The sequence below is a fragment of the Colossoma macropomum genome, unplaced genomic scaffold, assembly GCF_904425465.1.
Source record: "Colossoma macropomum unplaced genomic scaffold, Colossoma_macropomum, whole genome shotgun sequence".
NCBI lineage: Eukaryota > Metazoa > Chordata > Actinopteri > Characiformes > Serrasalmidae > Colossoma > Colossoma macropomum.
The window spans coordinates 646,858-672,232 of record NW_023496043.1 but is presented as its reverse complement, the minus strand read 5'-3'; the positions used below and the strand labels follow the sequence as shown (position 1 = coordinate 672,232).

Genomic DNA, 25,375 nt, shown 5'->3' with positions numbered 1-25,375 from the left:
TTATGCGACCTATTAAAGACAGTGACTTGTATGTCAAAGGTGGAAGGTAACTAGTTCCTTTACTCACAGTTCCACAGTTCCACATAGCTCTGTAAAATTTAGATGGATACTAACTTTTCTGAATACTTTCAAATACTTTGACTTCTACATTAATATTTGTGAGAAAAGGGATCTTTTTCCTCAGTTCTATTTTAGGTTTTCATATTTGACCCCTTTATTTATTTATTGTGTGTGTGTGTGTGTGTGTGTGTGTGTGTGTGTGTGTATGTGTGTGTTTACTTTCATTCTTATCTGTTGGTTCAACACCAAGCCTGCTTTGCTGGTCACACCTTTTACTTTGGCACTGTAGCATTTTATTTTAGACCAAAAGCATCTAAAAAGAGAAGAAAAGAGCCTAACAAACTTCAGTTCTTCCTCTTATAGATGCAGTAGTTAGGGTACACTGAGTACAACTGTAATACACACACACACGCACACACACATATATATACACATATAAGTTCATTCCCACAGTAACTATAAATAATAACTTATTTCTCAAAATAATGACATCATTCCAAAATAAATACTCAATTTTCTGAATGCTTTGACATAGTATGTTGGAATTTCATCTTAATAGCTCAAAATTTCAAGTAAATAAGTCATTATTTTAAGATTCTATTTGAATGTTTACAGAAAATAAGGCATTATTTTGAGATATATTTTGAGTCAATATTTAGAGACTACAAGGCCTTTATTTCGAGACAAAAAGTTATTTTGAGATTATACGTCAGTATTTAGAGAAAGTAAGTTATTATCCTATATCATACATCCAGTCATGCAATCATCCATGTGCCTTTCACAGTCTTGGTCCTGCAGCACCCCCTGCCCTGCACAATGTAGTGCTGCAGACTGCGAAAGGCACATAGATGATGAGGGACCGGGGTGCCATTTGTGCCCCACCGATATTACATTTACAAATATACATGCAAAGTAAAGTTAAAAGACACGTTACCTGTGTTTAAACTGTACTATCGGTGGGACACAAATGGCTCCCCAGTCCCTAATCATGCAATCATCCATGTGCCTTTCGCAGTCTTGGTCCTGCAGCACCCCTGCCCTGCACATTGTAGTGCTTTTCCTGCTTAAACACACGCACTTCAGCTCAGTAAGGGCTTATTAATTAACTATTTAGTCAGACCAGACATGGTGGGGGCCAGGAAAGCACTGGAACGGACAGGGTAGCGGTGAGCCTGCAGCAGCAGAGCTGGGAAAGACTGTAGATGATGGCTGAATAGCTAAAAGATAAGTATTACTGTGTAATACCGCCACCTGCTGGACGACTTCGGTACAGCAGATGCTCTGGCTGTTCTGACGACATCAGCGGCATCCAAGCCAACAGTATCCGAGACAACTGCACAGCGCTCTGTCTGCTTCAGGCCTTCAGCACCTCTTCTCAAGGTGAGACATGAGAAAACTGTGTTTTAGAGCGTCTCTGTGTCCCGCTTGTTCTTTATGCGGCTAAAACACACGGATGTCTCGGTGCATGTGTGTGTGTGTGTGTGTGTGTGTTTGTGGGTGGTAACGTTAATGGATGCTGTGCGAGGCTTCGATGCTACTTATATTTCTGTCAGGCTTAAATAATGAAGAAAATGGCGAATGATCTGTTTTTATTATCATTATTATTAGTTTCAAATGTCTGCGCGGCAGGTTATGAGCGCGAGGCGCATTGCAGCTCGCATGCTCTCCGTCATGTGACGCGCGCTCTATACATGAAAGCAGCCTATTGCATAATTGCCTTTCCACGTTGGTGAAGGACAAGAAGGCCCTAGTGGGTGATTTAGGAGGTTTGGCTTTTCAGAAAGACGCCTGAAAGAGTTGAGGGGGTTTGCCGCAGAGGGCAGGAGGCCTGTGCTGCTATTTTGATACCCAGACCGTTGGCAGAGCAAAGACATGAACAGTTCTGTGATGCCAGTTGGATGATATGCCATTCAGTACCTGAGCACGACGGTTTGCCGACGACTGGCCGATGGCTGGCCGACGGCTAACCTGGTCTGAATAAATAGAAATAAACATACTAACCGGTGACCTTCTCTAACGTTACAGCTGTACAGCTTTGCTTTTCCCTCCCAAATTTGTGACTAATAATAGGAATGGCTGACATTTCTAAAATTCAGTATCATGATTAGGTGGGCGATATGGCAAAAATCTAATAATCAGATACTTTTTACGATACACAATGTCACGATATTTGCTTCTTCAGACATCTGGGGCCATATTAGTGACATTCCTTAAGTCTGAAATCTTATCTTATTTGCTTAGTCATCATGACGACTTCAGTTAGGACTGAATTTAGGACAGAAGCTATTACAGAACAGTTCTTCAGTTCATGATCTTATCCCAACTCCAGACGAGAAAACAGTTTTACAGAAACGTCCTAACTAGACTAAATCTCCTAAAATCTGTCCTAACACCAAGACGACCCCAGAGCTGTCTTAACTTCTGTTTTAAGGGTCTGTTTCTATTGTTTTATGCAGACAGGCAGCACAGTTCACTATAACTAGCATAACGTTGCATTTATCTACACTGGAAACGGTGCTTTGACTTATGAGGGTTTTTTTTTTTGTCTAACAGCGTTTTAAAAGCCCCAGACGCTGCAGACACGATCTCCACCGTCCCCTCGTATTATCTTCGTGTGTTCATGTTGTTTAAAGCTCGTCAGATAAAATATTACAGTGATGGTGGTGAATAATGAGGAGACGGAGCTGAACCTGTGTCTGTTTATCAGGAGGAATAACGTAGCGCGCTCGGCTAAACCGTTCGGGAAACTAAAACAGCACGAAGCACTAAAACAATATTCTTAACTTCAAGTTTATCTCGCTTTAGTTTTGTTTGACCTTTTTAACCTCAGTAACAGTAGCTAATGTTAGCTGTCTGGCTAACTAACTTGATTATTTTGATTACGTGTTTATGTTTCAGCTGTGCGCCTATGGTCGGTTGCTAGGTAACAGGCATGACAGTTGATTGTCGACTTCGATCGAGTAAGTTAAGATTTCCTAAATTGAGATAAAATGCTGTAAGATAAGATTCATAAATTAAGGTAAGATTTCATTCTGTAATACGAATTTGTAAAAAATCTTATCTTGACATGTCAGATCTTAAATTAAGACAAAAAATAGGACGTTTCCATAATATGGTCCCAGCAGTGTTACATTCAAAATACTATCAAAACACAATGATTTTATTTGCACACTGTTTCACTAAACCCAGTTAAACCGGACTAATTCTGCTGTCTTTATAAAGAAACTTGCAGTTGGTCAGTGCTTTACAGTTACTGACAATATCCACAATGTGTTCAGAAAAGCATACTGTATTATATTGTGACATAATTTATCACGATAACGATATAACAGTATATATTGTTATATAGCCCAGCCCTAATCATGAACGTTTCCAAATACATCACTGGATGATATTCTATTTGACATTAATGAAGTTAATATGCTCGCTTTAATTCTTGCTGCTTTGTAACTAATGTCTTATAAACCTGACGTCTCCTTTCTTCTCTTAAAATGACACCAAAGGGGACCAAACACGGTATTATCAACGTTAACCAGACAGAAAGAAAACCTACTATTTATTTACTTTTTATGGAGATCTTTTAAAACAATATGAAGCACCCATTAAATGAGATATGACATATATACTGTATACAGACTGAATATGTCTTATACAGTCAAATGCAAAAGATTTGGCACCCCTGGTCAGAGTAAATTGTTGATTTTCTGAGTGAAAATAACACATCCTCTACAGAGAACACACATTTTAATGGACGGTTACTGTTTATTTGCTGAATTTAACATACTGAGGGAAAGATATAAAAAGTCGCCTGTGCAAAAGCTAGCACTTTTATATATGATGCCTTATTTTATACTCAGGAAATACATAAACTGAAATTGTTCACTAAAATGAGTGGAAACACTGCATACTTAAGTTTGTTCCCTTTAGAGAATGTGTAATTTTCACTTAGAAAATATGACATGTATTTTTGTAAGTTAATGAAATATGAGTAACCGTGCCTTACCATTTGCAGAAAATGTTATTTTTTTTATATAGTTTGTTGTAAGTGTTGTTTTTTCCTATTTACACTTCAAAAAAACCAACAAAATATGTCATTTGGTGAGGGGTGCCTAAACTTTTGCACACAATTGTTACATTACAGTTATCTGTCAGGTCCTGGATATAATGAGTAAAGTGGCACAAAATAGAATAAAAAAGCTAAACACAACTTGCTTATTAAGTGGAACATGTCTAGTTTTGGGGTTTTATATCATAAACTTAATGCTTATTATCATCGAATATGTCGCCTATAATAGAGCTAAAGCTGAAAAGGATATATGATCCAGCCCTTACTAATAACTCTTCATGTTACCATTATTTGGGACAATTTGACCATCATTCTTGATATAAACCGCAGTTCCAGCTGAACTGGTGTTGATTTGTTCTGTGTCGGCCCACACAGAATGGCTCAAAGTAAAACGTTTCAGACTTACAGCTGCGATAAATACAGCCCTTTCCTGATGGGCCTCACGCTGCTGTATTATTTTCACTCTGTGCTGGTGTCAGGATACAAGGTTAGCTAGAGCTACAACGCCACCATTTCACAGTGGTTTGATAGTGATGGTTGAATAGTGGCAGAGCAATCTAGAGATTAAGCTCAACTGACAGACAAACTGTTAGCAGGTAATTCATGTGTGAGTGTTTTGGTACAGTGTCTCTAAGTAACTGTAGTCAGTGCTCTACAATACCCTGGAGGAACAATTAGAGAGCTACAACAAGCCTCTGTTCAATAAGTTCTTTATTTTTAATGTAACATATGGTTTAAAACAGTCTAGAAATATGTTAATGGTATACTTAGAAATAGGATTATATTTGCTTATGGGGTACTGAAAAAATGGACCTTTGAATGTATGTGAATAAAATACATTATATCAACACATTTGCTGTTTTTCACTTTTCAGATTTTAGTTGAATCAGTATCCTAAAATATATAGTGTTTTGCAAAAGTCAGAGACCAACCTTCATTAAATTAATTTCCAGTCAAAATGGCCTTTTAAATCAAAGTTGTTTGTTTTTTGATATAAGATCAGATTGGATATAAGATAATATATAGTGAAACTGGTACTCATAACAACCATGCAAAACTTGGTAGACCACCAAACTCTATAAAAACAATGTTTAAAGTTTTCATCTTTGAGAGAGAGGAGAAAATCAAGCTCCACTCTTGATTCAGATCTGAATAAATCCACAGGAGTTTCTGTCCATCCTTCCACTGTGAGAAGACAACTCAGCACTGTGAGTCTGAAAGGATGTGTAGTTGACAAGAAGCTCTTACTGAGAAAAAGAGACAGACAAAAAAGGAAATTTACAAATCAAACAAAGAAGCTGCTGGTATTCTTAGAACAATGTTCTGACCACCCCAGAGTCCAGACCTCAACATCACTGAATGTGTTGGGGATTTTTTGGATAATGAGAAGCAGAAAATGCAACAAACTTCTAAGACTGAACTTTGAAGTCTCCTGAAAAGAATGGAAGCTGTAATATAGGTTGGAGACACTAAATACTGAAAAAATTACATTTTGCTATTGAGGCCTCAATGTAATTTTCCATTAAATATGTTTTCTGCTTTTTTCTGAAGCTGAAAAATGAATAATTTGTACTTAATGGCCAGTGTGACTGGAATTAAATACATAAACGGTGGTCTTATGATATTATCATGATATGTTTAACCATAAATTGGTGGCCATGTGAAACACATTGCTTTTTTATTCATCAACAATCAGCTCCTGAATAAGAGATATGTGTAATTAATTATTCAGTTTGTTTCCTGCTGTAGGTTTCATTACCCTGCTGTAATCCAATAAACCCAGAGCCATGGGAAAGGAGAAGCTGCATATTAACATAGTGGTCATTGGCCATGTGGACTCAGGAAAGTCCACCACCACTGGCCACCTCATCTACAAGTGTGGCGGAATAGACAAGAGGACCATTGAGAAGTTTGAGAAGGAGGCTGCTGAGGTGAGACAGTTCAAAACACAGAAATGACTCAGACAAAATGCTGCACAAAAAAGCCAGCAATAAAATTTTATGCTGTTTTTGTACTGAATTTATTTAATGTCTATTAATTGTTATACTTTTGAATGTGTGTTATTATGAAAGACCAACAGTGATAGAGGTTAATAATGCAGTAATGTTCCAATTATCTAAAATATTACAAAATTATCCAAAGAATAATTTATTTAACCTTCTAAAAATACTATAATTTCACTTAAAATATATATGAATTGTTAGCATTTATAGATCACATAACTAGAAACTAGTTTCTATTTACTGTTGTTTACCTTTTTTCATTTACTTTTTTTACAGATAGTTAATATTATAGTTAATATTTTCTCTTTTAAAATGATTTTTTAAGCAAAAAGGCTAACATAGCTAACAATGACTTTAAACTAGCAGTGCAGATTAGCATCTAGATCTCATGCTAACTAAAACTTCTACATTACATTCACTGTTATACACTTTAACTTTGTGACAGTTAATATTCTCTCTATTTAAGATGAAATTTAATCAAAAACACTAAAATAGCTAACAAAGACTGAACACTAGCAGTGTGGGTTAGCATTTAAATCTCATGCTAACTAGAATTGTGAATCCATTCATTGCCACATAAACTTTTGGCTAAAACACAATGTTATTTTGCCATAAGCAGTAGATTTTGAATTGTAGCTTTCTTGTTCTTCATCTCAGATGGGCAAAGGTTCCTTTAAGTACGCGTGGGTCCTGGATAAGCTGAAAGCTGAGCGCGAGAGGGGCATCACGATCGATATCTCCCTCTGGAAGTTTGAAACCAGCAAGTACTACGTCACAATCATCGATGCACCTGGACACAGAGACTTTATCAAGAACATGATTACTGGTACCTCCCAGGTCAGTCTTACAACCCGCAAGCAGAGTGTCCTCACTAAAGAGATCCACCTTGGACTGGATTTGACACCACATTTTAACACTTTCATTAATTTTTTTTGGTGAAATGCTTAGCTAAACAGCTGTAAGTTAACATTCAGCTTTGTAATCAAATGACTTCAGGTAGACTGTGCTGTGCTAACCATGATGCCCAAGCTTTGTATGTGTGATCTCAGCGATGTGAAATGGTTAGCTAATAGCCTTAAGCTAGCATTTAGCATTCACGCTAACGACATAACTTTTTCTGTTCTGTTTGTGAGCACAGGTAGACTGCCCTGCTAAAAAAACTGCACAGAGCAGCAAGACGTCCATGCTGGTCTAAGCTGGCCTATGCTAGTTTATACTGGTTTATGCTAGTCTAGTGCTGGTCTGGTGCTGGTTTAGCTTGCGACCAGCAACCAAAACACAAGATGTGCTAGTTTTGCTGGTGATCAGCCTAATAACTGACCAAAATACCAGCATCCAAAACACAACATGCCGCTGCTGTCGAAGCAAAACCTTTTATCTGCAAAATGATAACTTTACAGGAGAAGGAAAAAAAAAACATAATTTACTTTTAATGTAAATCTGTCTAACCAGACTGTTCCAGGGTCATTTTGGTCCATTTCTATGGTCCATTAATTATGACAACAGGTACTTTCAAATATGTCAACAACTGAAAAACGACAAAAATGGAGATACAAGGTTTTGTTCCAGTGATATGCTGGTTTTGCTGGGGACCAGCCATGCCAGCCTGTGCTGGTTTTTCTAGCAGGGTGTGCCTTTGCTAATAGTGACACCCAAGCTTTAACACATTTCTGTGCATGGTCTCAGAGATGTGGATTGCTAGGCTAAATAGCCTTAAGCTAAAATTTAGCATTTATGTCATGCTAATCACGACTCCCAAGCTTTAATGATGCGTTCACAGTGTTACGGTGAAAAAAAAACATAGCGGTACGCGGTCGGCGGCGGCATGAGGTCACAAATGTTGGTATGGTGACGACGGTGCCAGTGCATATAGATGATTACCAGAGGAGATCTTTAGCAGAGTAGACTGTTTATTTAAGGTAGAAAAAGTCAGGAGGATGCTCTGAACTCTTTTTTGTATAACTCTGGGCTCGTCTGGAATTCGATGAGAAGTTTGACATCCATGGCTCCCAAAAAAAATTAACATCCGGCTTATTCCACCACCGGTGGGACGCTGCTACTTGCTGTGGCAGAATTTTCCATCGCAGCTCCATTGATAACAATGGAACATTCGGTTTGCTGTCATCTGTCTGCCACAAACAATTTTAGTGATACAAAACTGTCAGTGAAATGCTTAGCTAAATAGCTGTAAGTTAACATCTGACACTTTTTTGCTTGTGTAATCTTGGTGATGTGAATATTGTAGTGAAATGCTTAGCCTTAAGTCATTTAGCATTCATGCTAATCACGTAACACTTCCTATTTCAGAGCACATGTGGTCAGGGCCATGCTAATCGTCACACCCAAGCTTTAACGCATTTTTTTGCACATGTAATTTCAGTGGTGTGCAAATTTTAAATTGTTTACATAAATAGCCATAACTTATTAAGATTCAGTGCTAATCCCATAATCTCCCATTCTGTCCATGAGCACAGGCGGACTGTGCCGTGCTCATTGTGGCAGCAGGCGTGGGTGAGTTTGAAGCTGGAATCTCGAAGAACGGGCAGACTCGAGAACACGCACTGCTGGCTTACACCCTGGGTGTCAAGCAGCTGATCGTGGGCGTGAACAAGATGGACTCCACAGAACCCAACTACAGCCAGAAACGCTACGAGGAGATTGTGAAGGAAGTCAGCACCTATATCAAGAAGATCGGCTACAACCCTGAGACCGTGGCCTTCGTGCCCATCTCTGGCTGGAACGGAGATAACATGCTAGAAGCTAGCCCAAACGTTAGTGCAGTTCTGCTCTACATATATTTCATTATCCTAATTGTGTGAATATGGGTTCATGCAAATCAATGATTTGTCAGACATGCATCATCACTGACTTATCACCAGTTACCTCATGGCCGTGATAGCGCTCTCCATCTTGTGTTCTGTTGCTTTTATACAGCGGTTTTACAAAGCAAAGAAAAAGTAAAGTAGAAAGCCCCAAATATTGTTTCAAGTATGTTTTTAATATTCTGCCAAAAAAGCTGTTCTAGTAAGAGAACATTAGCAACCAGTGTTCAGTGGACTGATGGAAAGATGAAAAAACTATGCTGTAAGATACTATAGATACTAAAAACTATACTGTTAGTTACTTCTTATTTATCTTCAGTTCACTTCAAGTTTTATGTTATAACGCATTACTGATATAGTTAAATAGGGAGTGTCTCATTTTGGGTAATCCAGTTTCTGGTCCTGCATTTTGTAATCAGTCACTGGTACGTACAGCACTAAGTAGCCAATCAGTTCTGTTATACTAGCAATAGCAAAACCTGGACCATGAACTAGATTAAGGATCCGGATTTTAAGACTTCTTGTGTAAGGTTTTGCCATGTTATCGGGAAATCACTGAGGCTGAGTTGTTAATTATCAGCACATTATTGACGATTCTTTCACTGATGCTGATAAAGTGGGTGTCAGATTTTGCCCTTTTGGCTGATATTATCAGCCAACCGATATATCAGTCAGGCCCTAATAACAAAACAGGCTGAACCCTTTTCATTACATAATGTAGGAACTACCACTTCATTTACTACAATGAACATGAATCTGCGTATGAAATAGTGTCATATATTGTATCTGAAAAATATCGGTGGCATGACAGCTGATTATTTATGGGCTGCAATGACATACAACTGTATGTTTCCCTCAGATGACCTGGTTCAAGGGCTGGAAGATAACTCGTAAGGATGGAAGTGTCTCTGGGACGACACTGTTGGAAGCTCTCGATGCCATTCAGCCTCCGACTCGTCCCACTGACAAACCGCTCCGCCTGCCTCTGCAGGATGTTTACAAGATTGGAGGTGAGGAAATGGACAGACAGAGAGACAGACAAGCAGCAGACCTTTTCAAAGCTGGCCACTGTGAGGAGCTTGGCCATCAGTCAGAATTAACGGCTAGCATGCTTAGTCACCAGCATAAAAATCTTTGTTGTTCAATACTGAATGTGGTATTTTCACCACAACTGTGGTGCTGTTAACTTCAGCAAAAGCACTGCTTTTCTAAGTTCTTTGAAATGCTTTGCTAGAAGGTGGCTGTGCTAAATTCAGAGATGGCACTGCTAAAATGGCTCTGCTATGAAACATTCAAAGATGGTGCAGCATTGCTAAATCCAGAGGTGACACTACCCCTTACAGCTGCTCAGAAACACTAAATTGTTTTAGCTTATGTGTTTACCTGTAGCCTAGTTATGTTACGTCATGTGACATATAGAGAAAAGTTTGAGGTTGGGTTTTTGCAGCTGGATGTTTTAGCATTCATGCTAAAAGCTGCCTTGTATTTTTATACATAACAATATTCTGCTACAATCAGTAAATTAAAAGGCATTTTCCTCTTATACTCAGGTATCGGAACTGTTCCAGTTGGCCGTGTTGAGACTGGCATCCTCAAACCTGGCCTGGTTGTGACTTTTGCCCCTGTGAACGTGACCACTGAGGTGAAATCTGTAGAGATGCATCACGAGGCCCTGTCTGAGGCGTTGCCCGGTGACAACGTGGGATTTAACGTAAAGAATGTCTCAGTTAAAGATATCCGCCGTGGAAATGTCGCGGGAGACAGCAAGAATGACCCTCCTCAGGAGGCGGCTAGCTTCACTGCACAGGTGAGGAGAACATTCAGTATTACAATCATAGAAACACGTAGGAACAAGTCATATTACACATGCGCTTCACCAAAGGTGACATAAGTAGATTGGCGGGAAGAGCACTGGTATTGATCCCTAGGGGGGTGTTTACACCCTCGTTTCCCAGGTGCAGAGCGAATGGTATAATTTTACCAATAACCTATAAAAATGCTTCTAACATGATTCTATACACAACCCTTACGGTTGTGTATAAAGTGTGTGAAGCATTAATATTATTGTCACAACAAACCTCCATCATCATAGTCAGCTTTTTTAATGGAATTACATATACATTTATTTGTTTTTGTAGACCTATGTATAAAAAGCTGTTTGGGAAATAATATTTTTTTCTCTAATAGCCTTAGAGTGCAATACAGTCTGCTTGCAGTTGATTTAAGTAGTGATTTCTATTTCATTTGTTTTAATTTTCTCTTTACATTTTATTTTGAATTTAATTACACAGCAAAAAAAAGCTGCTGTTCATCCAGAGACACTATTTTAATATTTAAATAATTTATTGCTTCTCTTATTGTAATCATAATATCCAAAAACTTTATTGAAAATGGCGTTTTATGTCCACATTGAAACTGTTCATTGCCATCATAAGAAGAGAAAACTGTACCTGTATAGGAGAACGAAGGTCCATTCTTCTGAAAATGTTCACACAGAGTAAAGAGCACAATTTTGGCGTTAAAAAACAAAACAAAAAACAGAAATTTGAAATTTAAATTGGCTAAACAAAGCTGTTGCTATGGAATCCCAGATGGTTGCTAATGTGTTTTTTGGGCCGTTGTTATGGTATCCCAGGTGTTTGCTAACATGGTGCTAGGCTGTTGTTGTGCTATCCTAGGTGGTTGCTAAGGTGTTGCTAGGCCGTTGCTGAGGTGTCCCAGATGGTTGCTAAGATGGTGCTAGCATACTTGTATGATGGTGACATAAGAAGAGTGTCTAAAAACATTTGGCTTGAGAGTTTGGAATAAGAGGTAGAGGTAGAAGTGAAATGACTTGTGTCATGTTTGAATGAATGTTGTATAAACATCATATGTCGAATAGGTTAAAAAAGCACAAGCAAGCTGTTCAGGTGTAGGTTCTACGGTCCTGCAAAGCTTTGTGGTTGTAGCTAAAAAAGCTGTAGGAGGGGTAGCATTGCAGCATTTCTGACCTTAGAATAATAAGAAGAAAACAGTACAGAAAGAACAAGTTTTTTAGGCCAATTTAATAAGACGTTTTCTTATACTGCAGCCATAATTTGAATGAACCATCCTTGTTAACCATTTCACTCTCTCTTCTTCTCTGTATATGTTTTATCTGTATGCAGGTCATCATCCTGAACCACCCTGGACAGATCAGTGCCGGCTACGCTCCTGTGCTTGACTGCCACACGGCCCACATCGCCTGCAAGTTTGCCGAGCTAAAAGAGAAGATTGACCGTCGCTCGGGTAAGAAGCTGGAGGACAACCCCAAATCGCTCAAGTCTGGTGATGCTGCCATTGTGGACATGATCCCAGGCAAGCCCATGTGTGTGGAGAGCTTCTCTGAGTACCCTCCTCTTGGTAAGTACTACATTTTCTGGAAGATTAGCTCTTTTTTCACTGCTTCCCTACACTCTTCCTTAAGGCTGCTGAACAGTTTCTGGCTTGGATGTACGGTTCAAGGAAAAACTTTTACTAGTATAGACCCTTTACATTATTGTAGAGGTTCTTAAGACTTTAAAGAGGTTCTGTATAGACCTGCAGTGGTTCTTCTATGGCATTGCTCCAAAGAACCCTTTTGGAACCTTTATTTTTAAGAATGTACAAGTAGAAATGAGTAATTTTCATCAGTCATCCACTAATTCTATCAACTATTTTTTCTCGTAAGCCACAACTGCAACCACAAGACACTGATTGTAATACCATGGTTTGGTTGTTTGACTGTTTACCAGTGATTTTGTTCTTATTCTGAAATTATTTACATTGATTGTCTGTCAAAATTAGCTCATTTATTAGTTACTTTTTAAACTGGTTCATTTTATACCTATACTTTAAGAATATGTACTAGAAGTCACTACATCACTTCTGCTTTGTTTACAATGTTATGTTAGTCAATGCCTTTTTACACATGAAGGACAGTTTCGAGCTTGGGATCTGCTTTACATTCTTAAAAACTAGCTGCTTTTAGGGGTTCTTTGAGCAGTGCCACAGAAGAAACACTTATGGTTCACTGAAGAACCATGTTTGAAAAAGTGTGAATAACCTTTAACTTTTTAAAAAGAAATGGTTCAGCTAAAAATCAAATTCAGACAATTTTGGCAAACTTACCCCAGATGTTTTTGATCAGCCAAAACATGTTTGGTGTCCAAATTTTGCTTCTTTAGTTTAGCACTAAGCTCCGTTGCAATGTATAGATTCTGGAAAGACTCCTTAAATTAGAATTTGTGTTAAATTTTCCGCAGCCAAATTTTGCTTTATTTGTTTAGCGCCAGAGGCTAACGTTGCTAATGAACATTAGAAGTCAGCAGTCACCCAAATCTTTTTCTGTAAATACATTGTCAAAACTCCTCTCAGATAGCTTGAACCACATCCAGCTCTTCATTAAGGTCATGCAGACTTGTCGATGTGGTTTAGGACACAGTACGACTTACTGTGAACATAAAAATGAACAAAACTTCATAGCTGAAAGCTGTGGGCAGCCTTTTTTAGACAACAGTGTTGTGCCAAATTCCTCTACCAATTTGCATGCACACACAGGCATACAGACAGATCACATTTACAAATGTAAGTTTGACAGTAAATTATAAATAGAAACATCAGAAATTGTGGACGTAATCTGTAGCTCCATATGCCTACATTATGTGTGCACACGACAGGCGGTTGAATTTCAACACCACATCTGTTATGTAAAATCGCAGTGTTCAGCTACACAGTAAAGTTTTGTTCATTACTATGTTCACAGAAAGTTATGCTGTGTCCTAAACCACATCGACAAATTTACAAGACCTTAATGAAGTGTCCTGGATATGGTTTGAGGAGCTTGAGAGAAATTTTGGGTTGTATTTACATTAAAGATTTGGGTGACTACTGACTTCTAGTGTTTGTAAGCCATGTTAGCGTCATAGCTTCATCTCTAAAGGAGCAAAAATTGGGCACATAATGTTCGGCTGCGCAAAATTGTGTAAATTAGGGTTCCTTTACGAAACTGTCACATAGTGCAAAGTTTCTGTGCCAGTTTAAGGGATCTTCTTAGATTGTATACTTTATGGTTCTTCCAAGGACAAATTGAATTTATTGAAATGATGTTGTTTCTCTAAGGGCGCTTCGCGGTGCGCGACATGCGTCAGACGGTGGCCGTGGGTGTCATTAAAGGTGTTGAGAAGAAGACGCCCACCTCAGGCAAGATCACCAAGTCTGCCCAGAAGGCCCAGAAGAACAAATGAATGTTGTGCAGGGCTGCGACCTCTCAAGCCAGCCATAGCCGAATCCACGTCACCCATCCGCTCCTTAGCTCCATAGTTAAAGCCTGGCTAATTATCACAATGCATCGCAAAAGTAGACGGAGGAAAAAAATCTAACTCATGACTGCTCTGACGATGATAACTAATATGTACCGTTGTATTTATGTTTGCTTTGTAGTTTGGGGTTTCTCGTCTAAACTGTTGTGTGTTCCATATATGGATTGATATCAGCACCTTATACTAGGCGTAGGAGAGTCTTCCTGTCCTTTCAGCTTAATGTCTGAGTCTGAGACCCTCTCCTAGAATCCCAATCAGCCATGTAGCTAACGTTGTTAATGTGATGTAGCCTGCAGCAGCTATAAATCCTCTCTGCTTGTTGTCGTAGATATGAGTTTTTACATTGGTCTGTATTGAAGTGACGTGTTGTGATGTAGCTTCAAACCTGAACTTGGTGTCTTTTTCTGGCTGCATGCATGAAGCTAAGCTAGCTAGCGCACTTTACTGAGGCTCAGTACCTTCCCTCCTTTAGCACTTTGAGTAAGCATGAGCTAAATACTTTGCACTCGCACTCATGTACCTTAACATATGGACGTAATCCTCATGTAACGTGGGATCAAACCGAACAATAAAGACATTTTATCACTCTTTTTTGGGTACTCATGGCTGTTGTCATTTTTGCCTATTTTTAAGTGCTTATATAAACCAACATATTGTATTATATGAATTAATATAAACAAATATTAGATGAAGTCTGAATGTAAGTAACTGCATATACATGAAAAATACTCAAATCTAGCCATAAAAAAATAGATCTTCAGAGAGGAGTTCAGCACAGCATAGGGGTCGGCAACATGCGGCTCTTTTACTGCCCTGTTGTGGCTCCGCAGCAGAATTACATTTTTATAATAAAAAAATAAAAGAATCCTCCTTTGCAGTAAAATAAAGTTCAAACTGTGGTCCAACAGTAAAATGAAGTATTCAGACCTTAGATTATGTAATGAATATTATGTTATGATCTATTTCAACCTAAGACGTTTATTGAGATAGTAATATGCTAAATATAAAAACAAAGTCATCATTTATAAGATGCTTGCGATTGGGAGGTTGGAAGGGCCAAAACCTAACCCTAAATTTACACTTGTGAATATATATTGTAGCTGAACTTGCTTATCCTACTCGGAGAAGTTGCATGTGAATCTACAAACCAAACAGCGCAGTGCATTATGGGTATACCCGAAGGATACTTCAGTTGTTTGCGGTGCTTTGTGGGACTGTTTGAGTGTACTGGATCTTCTAAACTATGTTTTCGGACACCACCACAAATTGGCAGACTATTTAGTGAATAGGCCGCAGTTTTGGACACAGCTAAAGAGTTGTAGTCTTAGTTTTAGCCTTATTTTAGCCACACCCCTGCCTTTTAGAGCAGGAAGTGGGACTGTATCCCTGTCCCTCATGGCCACACGGTGAGCAGTTAGATCCAAAACAGTCACTACTGAAACATTTGGTTAAATTTCAGTAGTGTTATTATTGTATTAGTGGTGACAAAATGTAATGTTTGAATGATACGTTTTAATAAAATAAACATAATTAAGGTATATAGGTCACTCAAAGCAAAATTTTAAAACTAAATATTAGTGTAAAATCAAAGCAAGCTAAAAATCCGAAACGTGTTTTCAGCTCTGACTTTGAACCAGTTTGGTAGAATGATTGATATGTGATCTGGATCCGTTAAGATTGATGTAGGGATTCTGCAAAAAATCCTGTAGCCGTCCTTTTTCATAAGGGTATTGGAGAATATGAGCAATGCATGTCTTGGGTCAGCTGTAATAAAACAATGTTACACTGTACCTCAACTAAGATCTTCAACTAGTTAGAGAAGAGAACTTGAAATAAGACAAAGTGAAGCAGTTGAAAATGGAATTCTAAGCTCTACTCAGTATTTAATTGAAGATATCAAAACTGTACAATGTTCAGCAGCAAAGGCGTCCATCAATGTGTCCGGCACTTATTGTATCTGAAGAAAAATAAACAAAGTTTATGATGCAATGTAACAGTTGGAAAGTGTAAAAAAAAACAACATTTCTGTAGGACCTTCAGTTACAGAGCAAAAGAAGATAGAATTAAGTTGGCTTGACCTAATTTGGCTTGAAACTTTATATTGCCAACTTGAAACACTCAATTATATATTTGAATTGCTATTCTTCTTCTTCTTCTTATTATTATTATTACAGACCTTTTTGTATCTCTCCCTTTTTCATCCATCCTTTAATACTGAATTCCTTTTGGCTTTGAAAAAAGTTACCATTCCTTTATCTAAAATGTACTTTTATAATCTTTTGTCTACAGCCTATTTTTTCATCATTCCATTTCAAACAAAGAGCTAAATGTAAAAAAGAAGTCCTTCAAGTTCAAGTGGTACATATCCTCAGATAAACCTCATAGAGGCTAGATATTCTATTCTAATTAAATATTAATACCACTGTCGACCAATTAAAACATACATTATAATACTTTTGTCAAGCCAACTTGTTAAAAACTTTCCTTCCTAGTTTAACATCAGTCATCTGGGGGCAGGACTCAGCGAATAATGCGGTCACTACTTTATGTACTTGTGCTGGAATCATGCAATGCTCATGCAGTTCTGTTTTCACCATGTCTTACTGAGTTTTAACAGCTGTCGTTGGATTATCTCTCCCTGTTGATCTGTGCTATCAGTATGGTTCAGCTGGAAAAAGAATGGTGCATGCAATGATATGTCATCATGTATGATCAACGGTATGAAACGCTTTCCTTTCTTTTAAATTAATCACTACTAAACATTTAGTTATAAAAATGAAATAAAAATAATTGAAATTAAAAAAACAAACTTAAACTACAGCCCCCTCCCCATTCCAACCCACTAACCCACCCTCTGCTAACCTCCCTTCACTGTTTTTTTTCCGAAATAAAATTCTTCAAAATAAGACAAAGCTTTCAGATCAAGCTTTGCGTCATTCATTAAAAGGAGCAGCTCAAGCAAATATGCTAACCTGGCTAACGATGAAAGAAAGCTAGTAACAATTGCCATGACGCTACACTGAATAAAAAGTGATGTGCTGGATTCACTCTATTCAAATGTGTACATCATTTCCACATGAATAAAAGAAGTTTCACACTATTTCATAAACTGTGTTGATGTAAAAAACCTATGTGGAAATAATGCAAACATTTAAATCAAGCTAATTTAATTAGGGATGTAACAGTACAATATATCATATTGTATTGTTTTGTATTTTTGTAACGTGACTATCATGTTAGCTTGTGGCTACAGCATTAATTTTAGTTATAAATACTGCAATTTTATAATGTTGAATGATCTAACAAGCTGAAAATTTAAACTGTAACACAGTCATATACAAATGTTTGATGCACAGTTTAGTGCACGGTTTCTATTTATTTGCGGAAGATTTTATTAGAAAAAAATAAGATCAATAAAGCGCCATTACTTTTACACATGCCACATTTTATGTTTTTGTACCTAAAATATGTCAAATTTGGCAAATAAACTGTAATTCTGCATTAAAGGGCGTAAAATTTGTTCTCTGTAGATGATTAGTTAACTTACTTTCACTTAGAAAATCAACAAAATGCATCATTTCAAAGGGCACCCAAACTTTTGCACATGACTGTATTAATGCAAGCCTTTTTCAGCCACTCCTTTTTTGCTGTATCGAAAAATGTAAGGAATTGAGACACCACTGTATCAAACTGTGGCATGCACCTGTCTCCCGGGCCTCACTGTGGAACAGGATGGGGGCCTGGGCAGCGGAGTTCGGGATTCATGCACCGTTCCCATTACCACTCCCTGTGAATTTCTTCTCCCTGCCATCCTCATGGTGCTTCGTCCTCGCTCAGGGTTCAGGTCTCGCCTTCCTGCTGGCTCTCGCGGTCGTCATCGGGGCCCGGGGGACAGGCGCACATACGAAATCAAATTACAAATTTTATGAGTTGCTACACCCCCAAGTTATTTTTCTTTCAGTTAGCATAATGCTAATTGCTGCCTAATCACTTTCATTCACTGTTAGTAACATTAGCATTTCTGACCGAACTGTTCATGTAAGAGTCTGACCAGAGTTCATCAAGTCAATTTAGTCGAACGTGCGACATACTGAAAGGCTCGGTGCCACCCGCGTTGGGTAGGTTGAGGTTTTCTCCTGCTGTTGTGGTCCTCAGAAGCTCAGAGGAGAACGTAACATCAGCTGCAGGCTGAGACAGGAAGCCAAAGTCAGAGTGAGTCTGAACTGAGTTCTCCAGGTCACTATCGGCAATGAAAAGGTCAGCTTCACACCAGCCCCCTCCAGAGTCCTGGCTGCTGCTGGCCGAAAGACTCCCTTGCCCGTCCACTTCTGGAGCTTCCATGAGGTCTTGGACTGAAAGGGATTTCTCCAGTGCTTGACCCCCGTTGCCTGGAGAAAGCGCAGCCAAGGGATACATCTCCATCTCCATCTCCATCTCTAGGCTCATGTGTCTCCTCCAGGAACCGTCCTCCTTGGCACTGGGCCTGCTTTTCTGCTGCAGCCTCCCCAATGCTGGCTCTCCAAGGGCTAAATCCTTCTGGGGTCTGGTTAAATATGAAGGAGGGTAGTCATTTGGTGGGTTGGACTGAGGTGGTATTGAGCCGTTGTTGGTCCGGCCTGACTGGGACGCCAACAGGGGCAGCTGAAGCCTTGTAGAAGCTGTTGACAATGGAGGTGGAGGGAGGAGGCCAATGTTGGGAAAATGCATCCCGCTAGAGTGGATGTTATTGGGCATGAGGATAGGAGGTGGGCTCCCACCAATGGGCGGACCCTCGGGGGTGGGCGTGGCTGGAGGCTGGAGTGGGGAGGGGCTAAAAGGTGGAGCAGAGGTTGGGACAGCTCCACCAGGAGGAGATCCAGACGAGTTGTTGAGGTTGAAGTTGAGCTCGTTGAGGCCCTGGGACAGGTTGGAGTTGTTTGAGCGGCTGAACTGCGAGGCCGAACTCTGGTAGTCAGATGTCTGCTCGAGCTCAAACAGCGGCAAGGAGGAGAGATTGATTGCCGAGGGGGAGCCCTTACGCAGGACCTGCCGGTAGATGTCCAGCAAGGAGTCCAGCTTAGATTCAATAGACTGGACCTGGACAGGGGACAGGGACAGACTTAACTGCTGGAACTTTAGGTTAATTATTCAGTTATTAGTCTTAAAACTTATTATTCAGTAGCTAATATGATGTTTGCAGAGATTATTATAAAGGTTTTGGTTACTACTATGAAACTATTCTGTATGAGAGCGAGAAACTGAAGTATATGGGCCTTTACAGTGTAAAGCGATAAACCCAGGATGTTATCTAGTAATAAAACACAGTAAATACACTAAACTGGACTAAAAAATTTAACATCTGTCAATTTGCAATTTTGTACAATTCCAACACATTTTATTTGTAAAAAAATGTCAGATAACTCTCTGACTCATCTGTATATGTGAAAAAGTTTCACCTTCTTCTCTGTACATATTGTCGCTGTCCAAAAAAAAACAACCAAACAACTGAGTATCTCAAAAATGACAACTTTCCAGTTAAAGGCACAACTGGTCTCAACTTTCATTAAAAGTTAATGCAACATTTTTTTAATTCAATTGATTTTGGACAGCAAGGGTATGAAATTCTTTTAATACAGCATTAAGCTCTTTGTACGTGGCCCACACTTCAATTTCTCACTTTCATAAACACATAACTTACATATTAACTTCACTGCAGTTACAGAATAATTCACAGTACTTGCTAAAAAAAAACAAAAAAAACAATAAAGATAATAATAAGGGGTTTAAAGCGAATTTCTGCATAATTAATTCTTTCACATGTGAACAAAGTCATTCAAAGTGGTTCGATGTGAAATGCTCAATTGTAGAAAAACTGTAGAGTGGTGGTGATAGGAACCAAACCTCTGAAGAGTGTAATGCCTCAAAAGGCTCCCTTGTGGAAAGTTATTGCACGAAATGCTAACAAATATGCTGCCTGTTGTCCGAGAAATTGTTTTAGGGTCATTCTGAGATGAAGCTTTGGCCTAAAATGCTTTTTCTAAAATCCATTCATGGTGAGGTACATGCAGGGCTTTGTGAGGCAAAACAGTAAAGGAAAACTAATTTATCACTGTTTCACCATATAAAAACTCAGAAGACACGTGTAGCTTCACTGGTTGTTTTGGATGGTAAATAAAACGGCTTTACTTGTTTTGCAGACCTTATGACTTCCCTATCACCACCACTGTAAAGAAATCTGAGTCGATAAGTTTCTCTACACTGAACCAGTTCACTTCAAACCACTCTGAATGACTTTGTTTACATCTCAGTGACTGGATTATATTGAAATTTTGGACTACACCTTTAAGGCATTTAAAACAGTAGTATATTTTTTCTTCAGTAAAAGACTACCAACACATTTCATAAAAAAAAGATGCTGAAATGAAACATATGACATTTAAAAATGTTTCTTTTCCCGTTTTTGCCACGATTAGATGTGAGATTACCAAATATCAATACAGTACTGAAAGCAATATTACTTTATCAGAAGTGTATGGGTTATGACTAGCTATATTTACATGCACACAATGGGGCAACTCATGTCTTAGTCTGAGAACTGAACCACAACATTGCACTGAACCACAACATTGTGTAACTTTATTAGTTTTCCCAGCATGCAGCATGTTAAATTCAGCAAATAACTATGCATTAAAATGTGCAGAAGTGTGAAGATGTATTAACTTATTTTCACTTAGAAAATTAACAAAAATATGCTTTTTGACCAGGGGGTGCCCAAACTTTTGCATACGACTATACATGCATAATCTGACACAGAAACACCACAACATGAAATGCCCCCTAATTCTGTTTACATGACCATTTCTTAACACTAACACTCTTAGACTAATGTGAAAGTACTGGTGTGCATGTAAATGTAGTAACTGAATAGATTTTAAATGGTCTTGAATGGGGCTCATTATACTAGAATCTGCCGAAGGAGACATTGTGAATTAGGGTCATAATACAGTGTTTGTTTGTTACTCACCTGCCTCTCCACCTTACACACTCTCCCCAGCATGCTAACATCCTCCAGCAAATCTCCATCAGCCAGCATCTTCTCCCTCAGCTTCTTATCCAGAGGAACCTGACCCTTCCCCAGGATCTGATCCACCCTGAGACACAGACAGTATTACAGTTATAGCAGGTAATAAAACTGATAGGAGAACCATAAAATCCATAACAGTCAGTGTGTTGAACGGTCAAACAGAATGAGAATATTCATGCAGTAAAAATGGACACTAGAGTTCAAACATTTGGCATCACTGTTAAAAGGTTTATTGCATAAAGTAGCATGGTGGCAGACAAGTGTACAACATATCCTCCTAATACGCGAGTGCTGCCCACCTTTGCGAGTTTATATAATCACAAATAATTAGTGGAAAGCTAACAAATAAATAAACGAATAAATAAATCAATAAATATATAAATGGATGGATGGACAGACAAAGAGACAGATAGATAAATGAATGATGTGTCCAGAATGATGGACAGAGCTGTAGATGACTGTAACATAGTTGAAGTTATAATAAAATGAATATTCATAATATGGTATATTTCAACAGTGACAAAAAATTGCTAGAAAATACATAATTACAGTATGTTTATCTACAAATGTCTTCTTGTTGTTGCCAAAACACTTCAAATATTGACTAAAACATCAAAGAATACCTTTGTTGCGTAGTTCAGAGTAGTTAAATCTGCATTTTCTAAGGTATTGTACATAAAAAAACCGAAACATGAACATAAAAAAGTGATTTCAAACTGTAATGTAACACGGAAGTGATCATATTGACATTGTCAGAAAACTGTGGTTAACCACAACAGCAATAGCGTCATCCAACTGTATTCAACAGAAAAAAAACTTTTTCCAGCAAATCCAGTTTAATCCTCACAGGTTTAATTAGGAATTGTGAATGATATTCTACTGCACACATTCAGTTAGTCACAACCACAAGGTGGCACTGGCCCCTTGGACGGGAATATCCCTTACCAGTCAAATCCAGAGGATTTCAAATGGGAGATCTACTGTATAAAACATACTGTAGGAAAACAAATTCACTTAATGCAGAAATTTTGTTTAAAGAAAAGAAACAAGGAAAATACAATACAGAATAAGTGAAGTGCATCTTCCACTACGCTGCAACCACTGAATTTCTTGGGAAAATCCACTGAAGAAATTAATCATGTGAACAAAAGTGATCAAGAGAAGACCAACAATGACTTCTTTAGAAGTTCCTCCACAGAAAATACAGCTTATTTCATTCACTCTAAACCTGCCCATTGAGTCCAGTGTACTGTCCATCAAAACTGCAAGTGACCCATTACTAACCAAGGAGAGACACTGCCTCCAGGTCAGCCATCTACACACGACATGATGGCACGAAACTGAAAACAACCCACGTTGTTGGCTCAAACAATAATACATCTTCAAAAACAAGTTCAGTGTCTCTAATGATGTGAGCATTTCTATACTGGTCTTGTGAAAATGAATAAAGATTAACTGAATTAATATTTAGTGAAGGTCAACATGTGAAATCCGGACACACACAGTTTTCACATTAAACCAAAAAAAACGTGGACGACCTTCCTGTGTGAATTAACGTGACTGCTGCTGTTGACTGTTGTTGTTTCCCAGATGCTGATTGGTTAACATAAGACTTGAGATTGGCTAAATGCCTGATATGTGAGAGTTGTTGGCTATGTAACTAGAATGCATGTATGTGCTGGCTGCATTGACCCCTACACTGACCACTTCCTGCTGTACTGCTTTCAGCTGTAATACATACGGAACTAGCGTATGAGAAAAAAAGCCCTGGGGTGACTGTAGGACAACTACAGTGGGAGAAAACAACAGACAAAAGATGCACCACAAATATAGACCATGTGAAGACATGGCCTTGCCACAAGCTTCTGTAACACAGGAGGATAAAAAAAGGACACTCCTGACCCATTCAAGCGACAGTGAATTCACATTGCCTTAAAATCCGAGCTTGAAACCGATGTGACCAATAAAAAAACAGACAGTTACTTCTTTATATCAGGTTAAAGGAATATAACACATTTTTTACGTTTCCCCTCACTGAGATCTACAGAAATACTGACAATGATCCTACTGTTTTAGCTGTATAATATACTGTTTTTATAGATAACAGTATGTCAGTGTCACATCAGCAAGTCTATTTGAGATTCAACACACTCTGAAGCAGGTGTGTGATGACTTAGGCATTCAGTTAGCACAGTGCTAATTGATGGAGTATAAGTTTTCATTATGTGTTTTCTACATTAGCCTTGCAGCTCTGATGTAAATATGAATTTTCCCCAACTATTCTTCAACTCTTATCAGCCTGAGCGCATGTCAGTTTATTATGTGCCGTATACACCACCAGTCAAAAATTTGGACACTCCTAAAGGAACCTAAACACATGCTTAGATATGTGTTTCTAAGACTATAAGTATAGTGATATCTAATATAATATATCTGAGGTCTGCAAATAAAATTATTTTCAAATAATACACATTTTAGAATTTCATAGTATTTAGTATGTCCCTCTTTAGCTTTAATGACAGCATGACAGTTGAACAATGGCTGTAAGTTGATTGACATAAACAAGCCTCTGACAAATAGATGGGATGCACTTGTATGTCATATGAACACGCATATCAATGGAAGGGGTACGACTCCAAATAAAATGTGCATAAATTTGAACAGTGGCCTAGAATTAGCGCAGAATCATTAATATTTATTCATTTTCCTTGCATTTTACTTTTCTATGTTTTAATATTTAAAAATTCTAAAATATTCTGTTGTTTATTTCCAAGTTTAAAAATTCCAGATTTTCTTTTTCAGTATTTAGTGTGTCCACTCTTTGCCTTGCTTACACTTTCCACTCTCTGCTTTCAGTATTTGTAAATCTGCAGGGAGATTTTCCCACAGCTCCAAAGTTCAGTCTTAGAAGTTGGTTACATTTTCTGTTTCTCACGATCCAAAAAATCCCAAACACATGACCCATAGTGTTCAGACTAATAGTGTCATTCTCCTCTTTCGCCTTCCTTGTAGATAGACTTATATCTAACCTTATCAGAAATTAAAAACTTGTACTTAATAACTGTTTTGACTAGAAATTAAATAAACGAAAGGGTGATCTCTAACATACGCACAGTACTGTATGTGTATATATATATATATATATATATATATATATATATATATATATATATATATATATATATACATACTTTTTAAAATGCCCTTGGTATCATATGTGTAGAAAGTGGATCCATTTCACTGCTGAGGTTTGTGGTACCTGGTCTGTAGACTTTTAATCCGACACAGCATGTCCAGATGTCCAGCTGAATACTGCTCGATCACGTCCTTCACGTCATATGGACGCAACGTCTCTTTAAACTTCTTCTTTGCCACATGGAACTTCATGATCCTGAAAATAAAGCACATAGCATGTAGAAAATTAGTGACTGTAACTCAGCAGAAAATTACATGAAATGAGAAATAAAAATTAATTTGAATTTCATTGAAGGAAATAAGTATTTGACCCCCCTAGTAAAACATCATTTAATACTTGGTGGCAAAACCCTTGTTGGCAAGCACAGCAGTCAGACGTTCCTTGTAGTTTTTTATAAGGTTTGCACTTCAGGAGTAATTTTGGCCCACTCCTCTCTGCAGATCATCTCCAAATGCTTAAGGTTTTTAGGCATGCATTTGGAAACGCGAAGCTTCAGCTCTCTCCATAGATTTTCTATGGGATTGAGGTCGGGAGACTGGCTTGGCCATTCCATGACCTTGATATGCTTCTTATGGAGCCGCTCCTTTGTTTCCTTGGCTGTATGTTTTGGGTCGTTGTCGTGCTGGAAGACCGATCCACGACCCATTTTCAGTGCCCTGGCGGAGGCAAGGAGGTTGTCACCCAGGATTTTGCGATACATGGCCCCGTTCATCTTCCCGTCGATGCGGTGAAGTTGGCCTGTGCCTTTAGAAGAAAAACACCCCCAAAACATAATACGTCCACCACCATGCTTGACGGTGGGGATGGTGTTCTTAGGGTCATATTCTGTATTTTTCTTCCTCCAAAC

The 25,375-nt window shown here is 38.4% G+C and overlaps 2 protein-coding genes across 2 annotated transcripts in view; one reads left to right on the top strand and one right to left on the bottom strand.

Annotated features, from left to right (window-relative positions):
• Window positions 1–1,313: 1,313 nt before the first annotated feature.
• On the top strand, window positions 1,314–14,868 carry eef1a1b (eukaryotic translation elongation factor 1 alpha 1b). Its single transcript, XM_036564865.1, has 8 exons — window positions 1,314–1,440; window positions 5,876–6,057; window positions 6,787–6,966; window positions 8,604–8,900; window positions 9,811–9,961; window positions 10,502–10,758; window positions 12,098–12,332; window positions 14,070–14,868. Exons 2-8 carry the CDS (start codon window positions 5,914–5,916, stop codon window positions 14,192–14,194), a joined length of 1,389 nt encoding a protein of 462 aa, XP_036420758.1. The 5' UTR covers window positions 1,314–1,440; window positions 5,876–5,913; the 3' UTR covers window positions 14,195–14,868.
• Window positions 14,869–16,127: 1,259 nt separating this feature from the next.
• The window catches only part of kcnq5b (potassium voltage-gated channel, KQT-like subfamily, member 5b), a 165,909-nt gene continuing 156,661 nt past the window's right edge, over window positions 16,128–25,375 (bottom strand). Inside the window, exons 12-14 of the mRNA XM_036564861.1 lie at window positions 24,592–24,723; window positions 21,273–21,399; window positions 16,128–19,345 (exon numbers count right to left, since the gene is read on the bottom strand). Coding sequence (XP_036420754.1) covers window positions 18,335–19,345; window positions 21,273–21,399; window positions 24,592–24,723 — 1,270 coding nt within the window. The 3' untranslated portion in view covers window positions 16,128–18,334. The remainder of the gene's footprint in view (window positions 19,346–21,272; window positions 21,400–24,591; window positions 24,724–25,375) is intronic.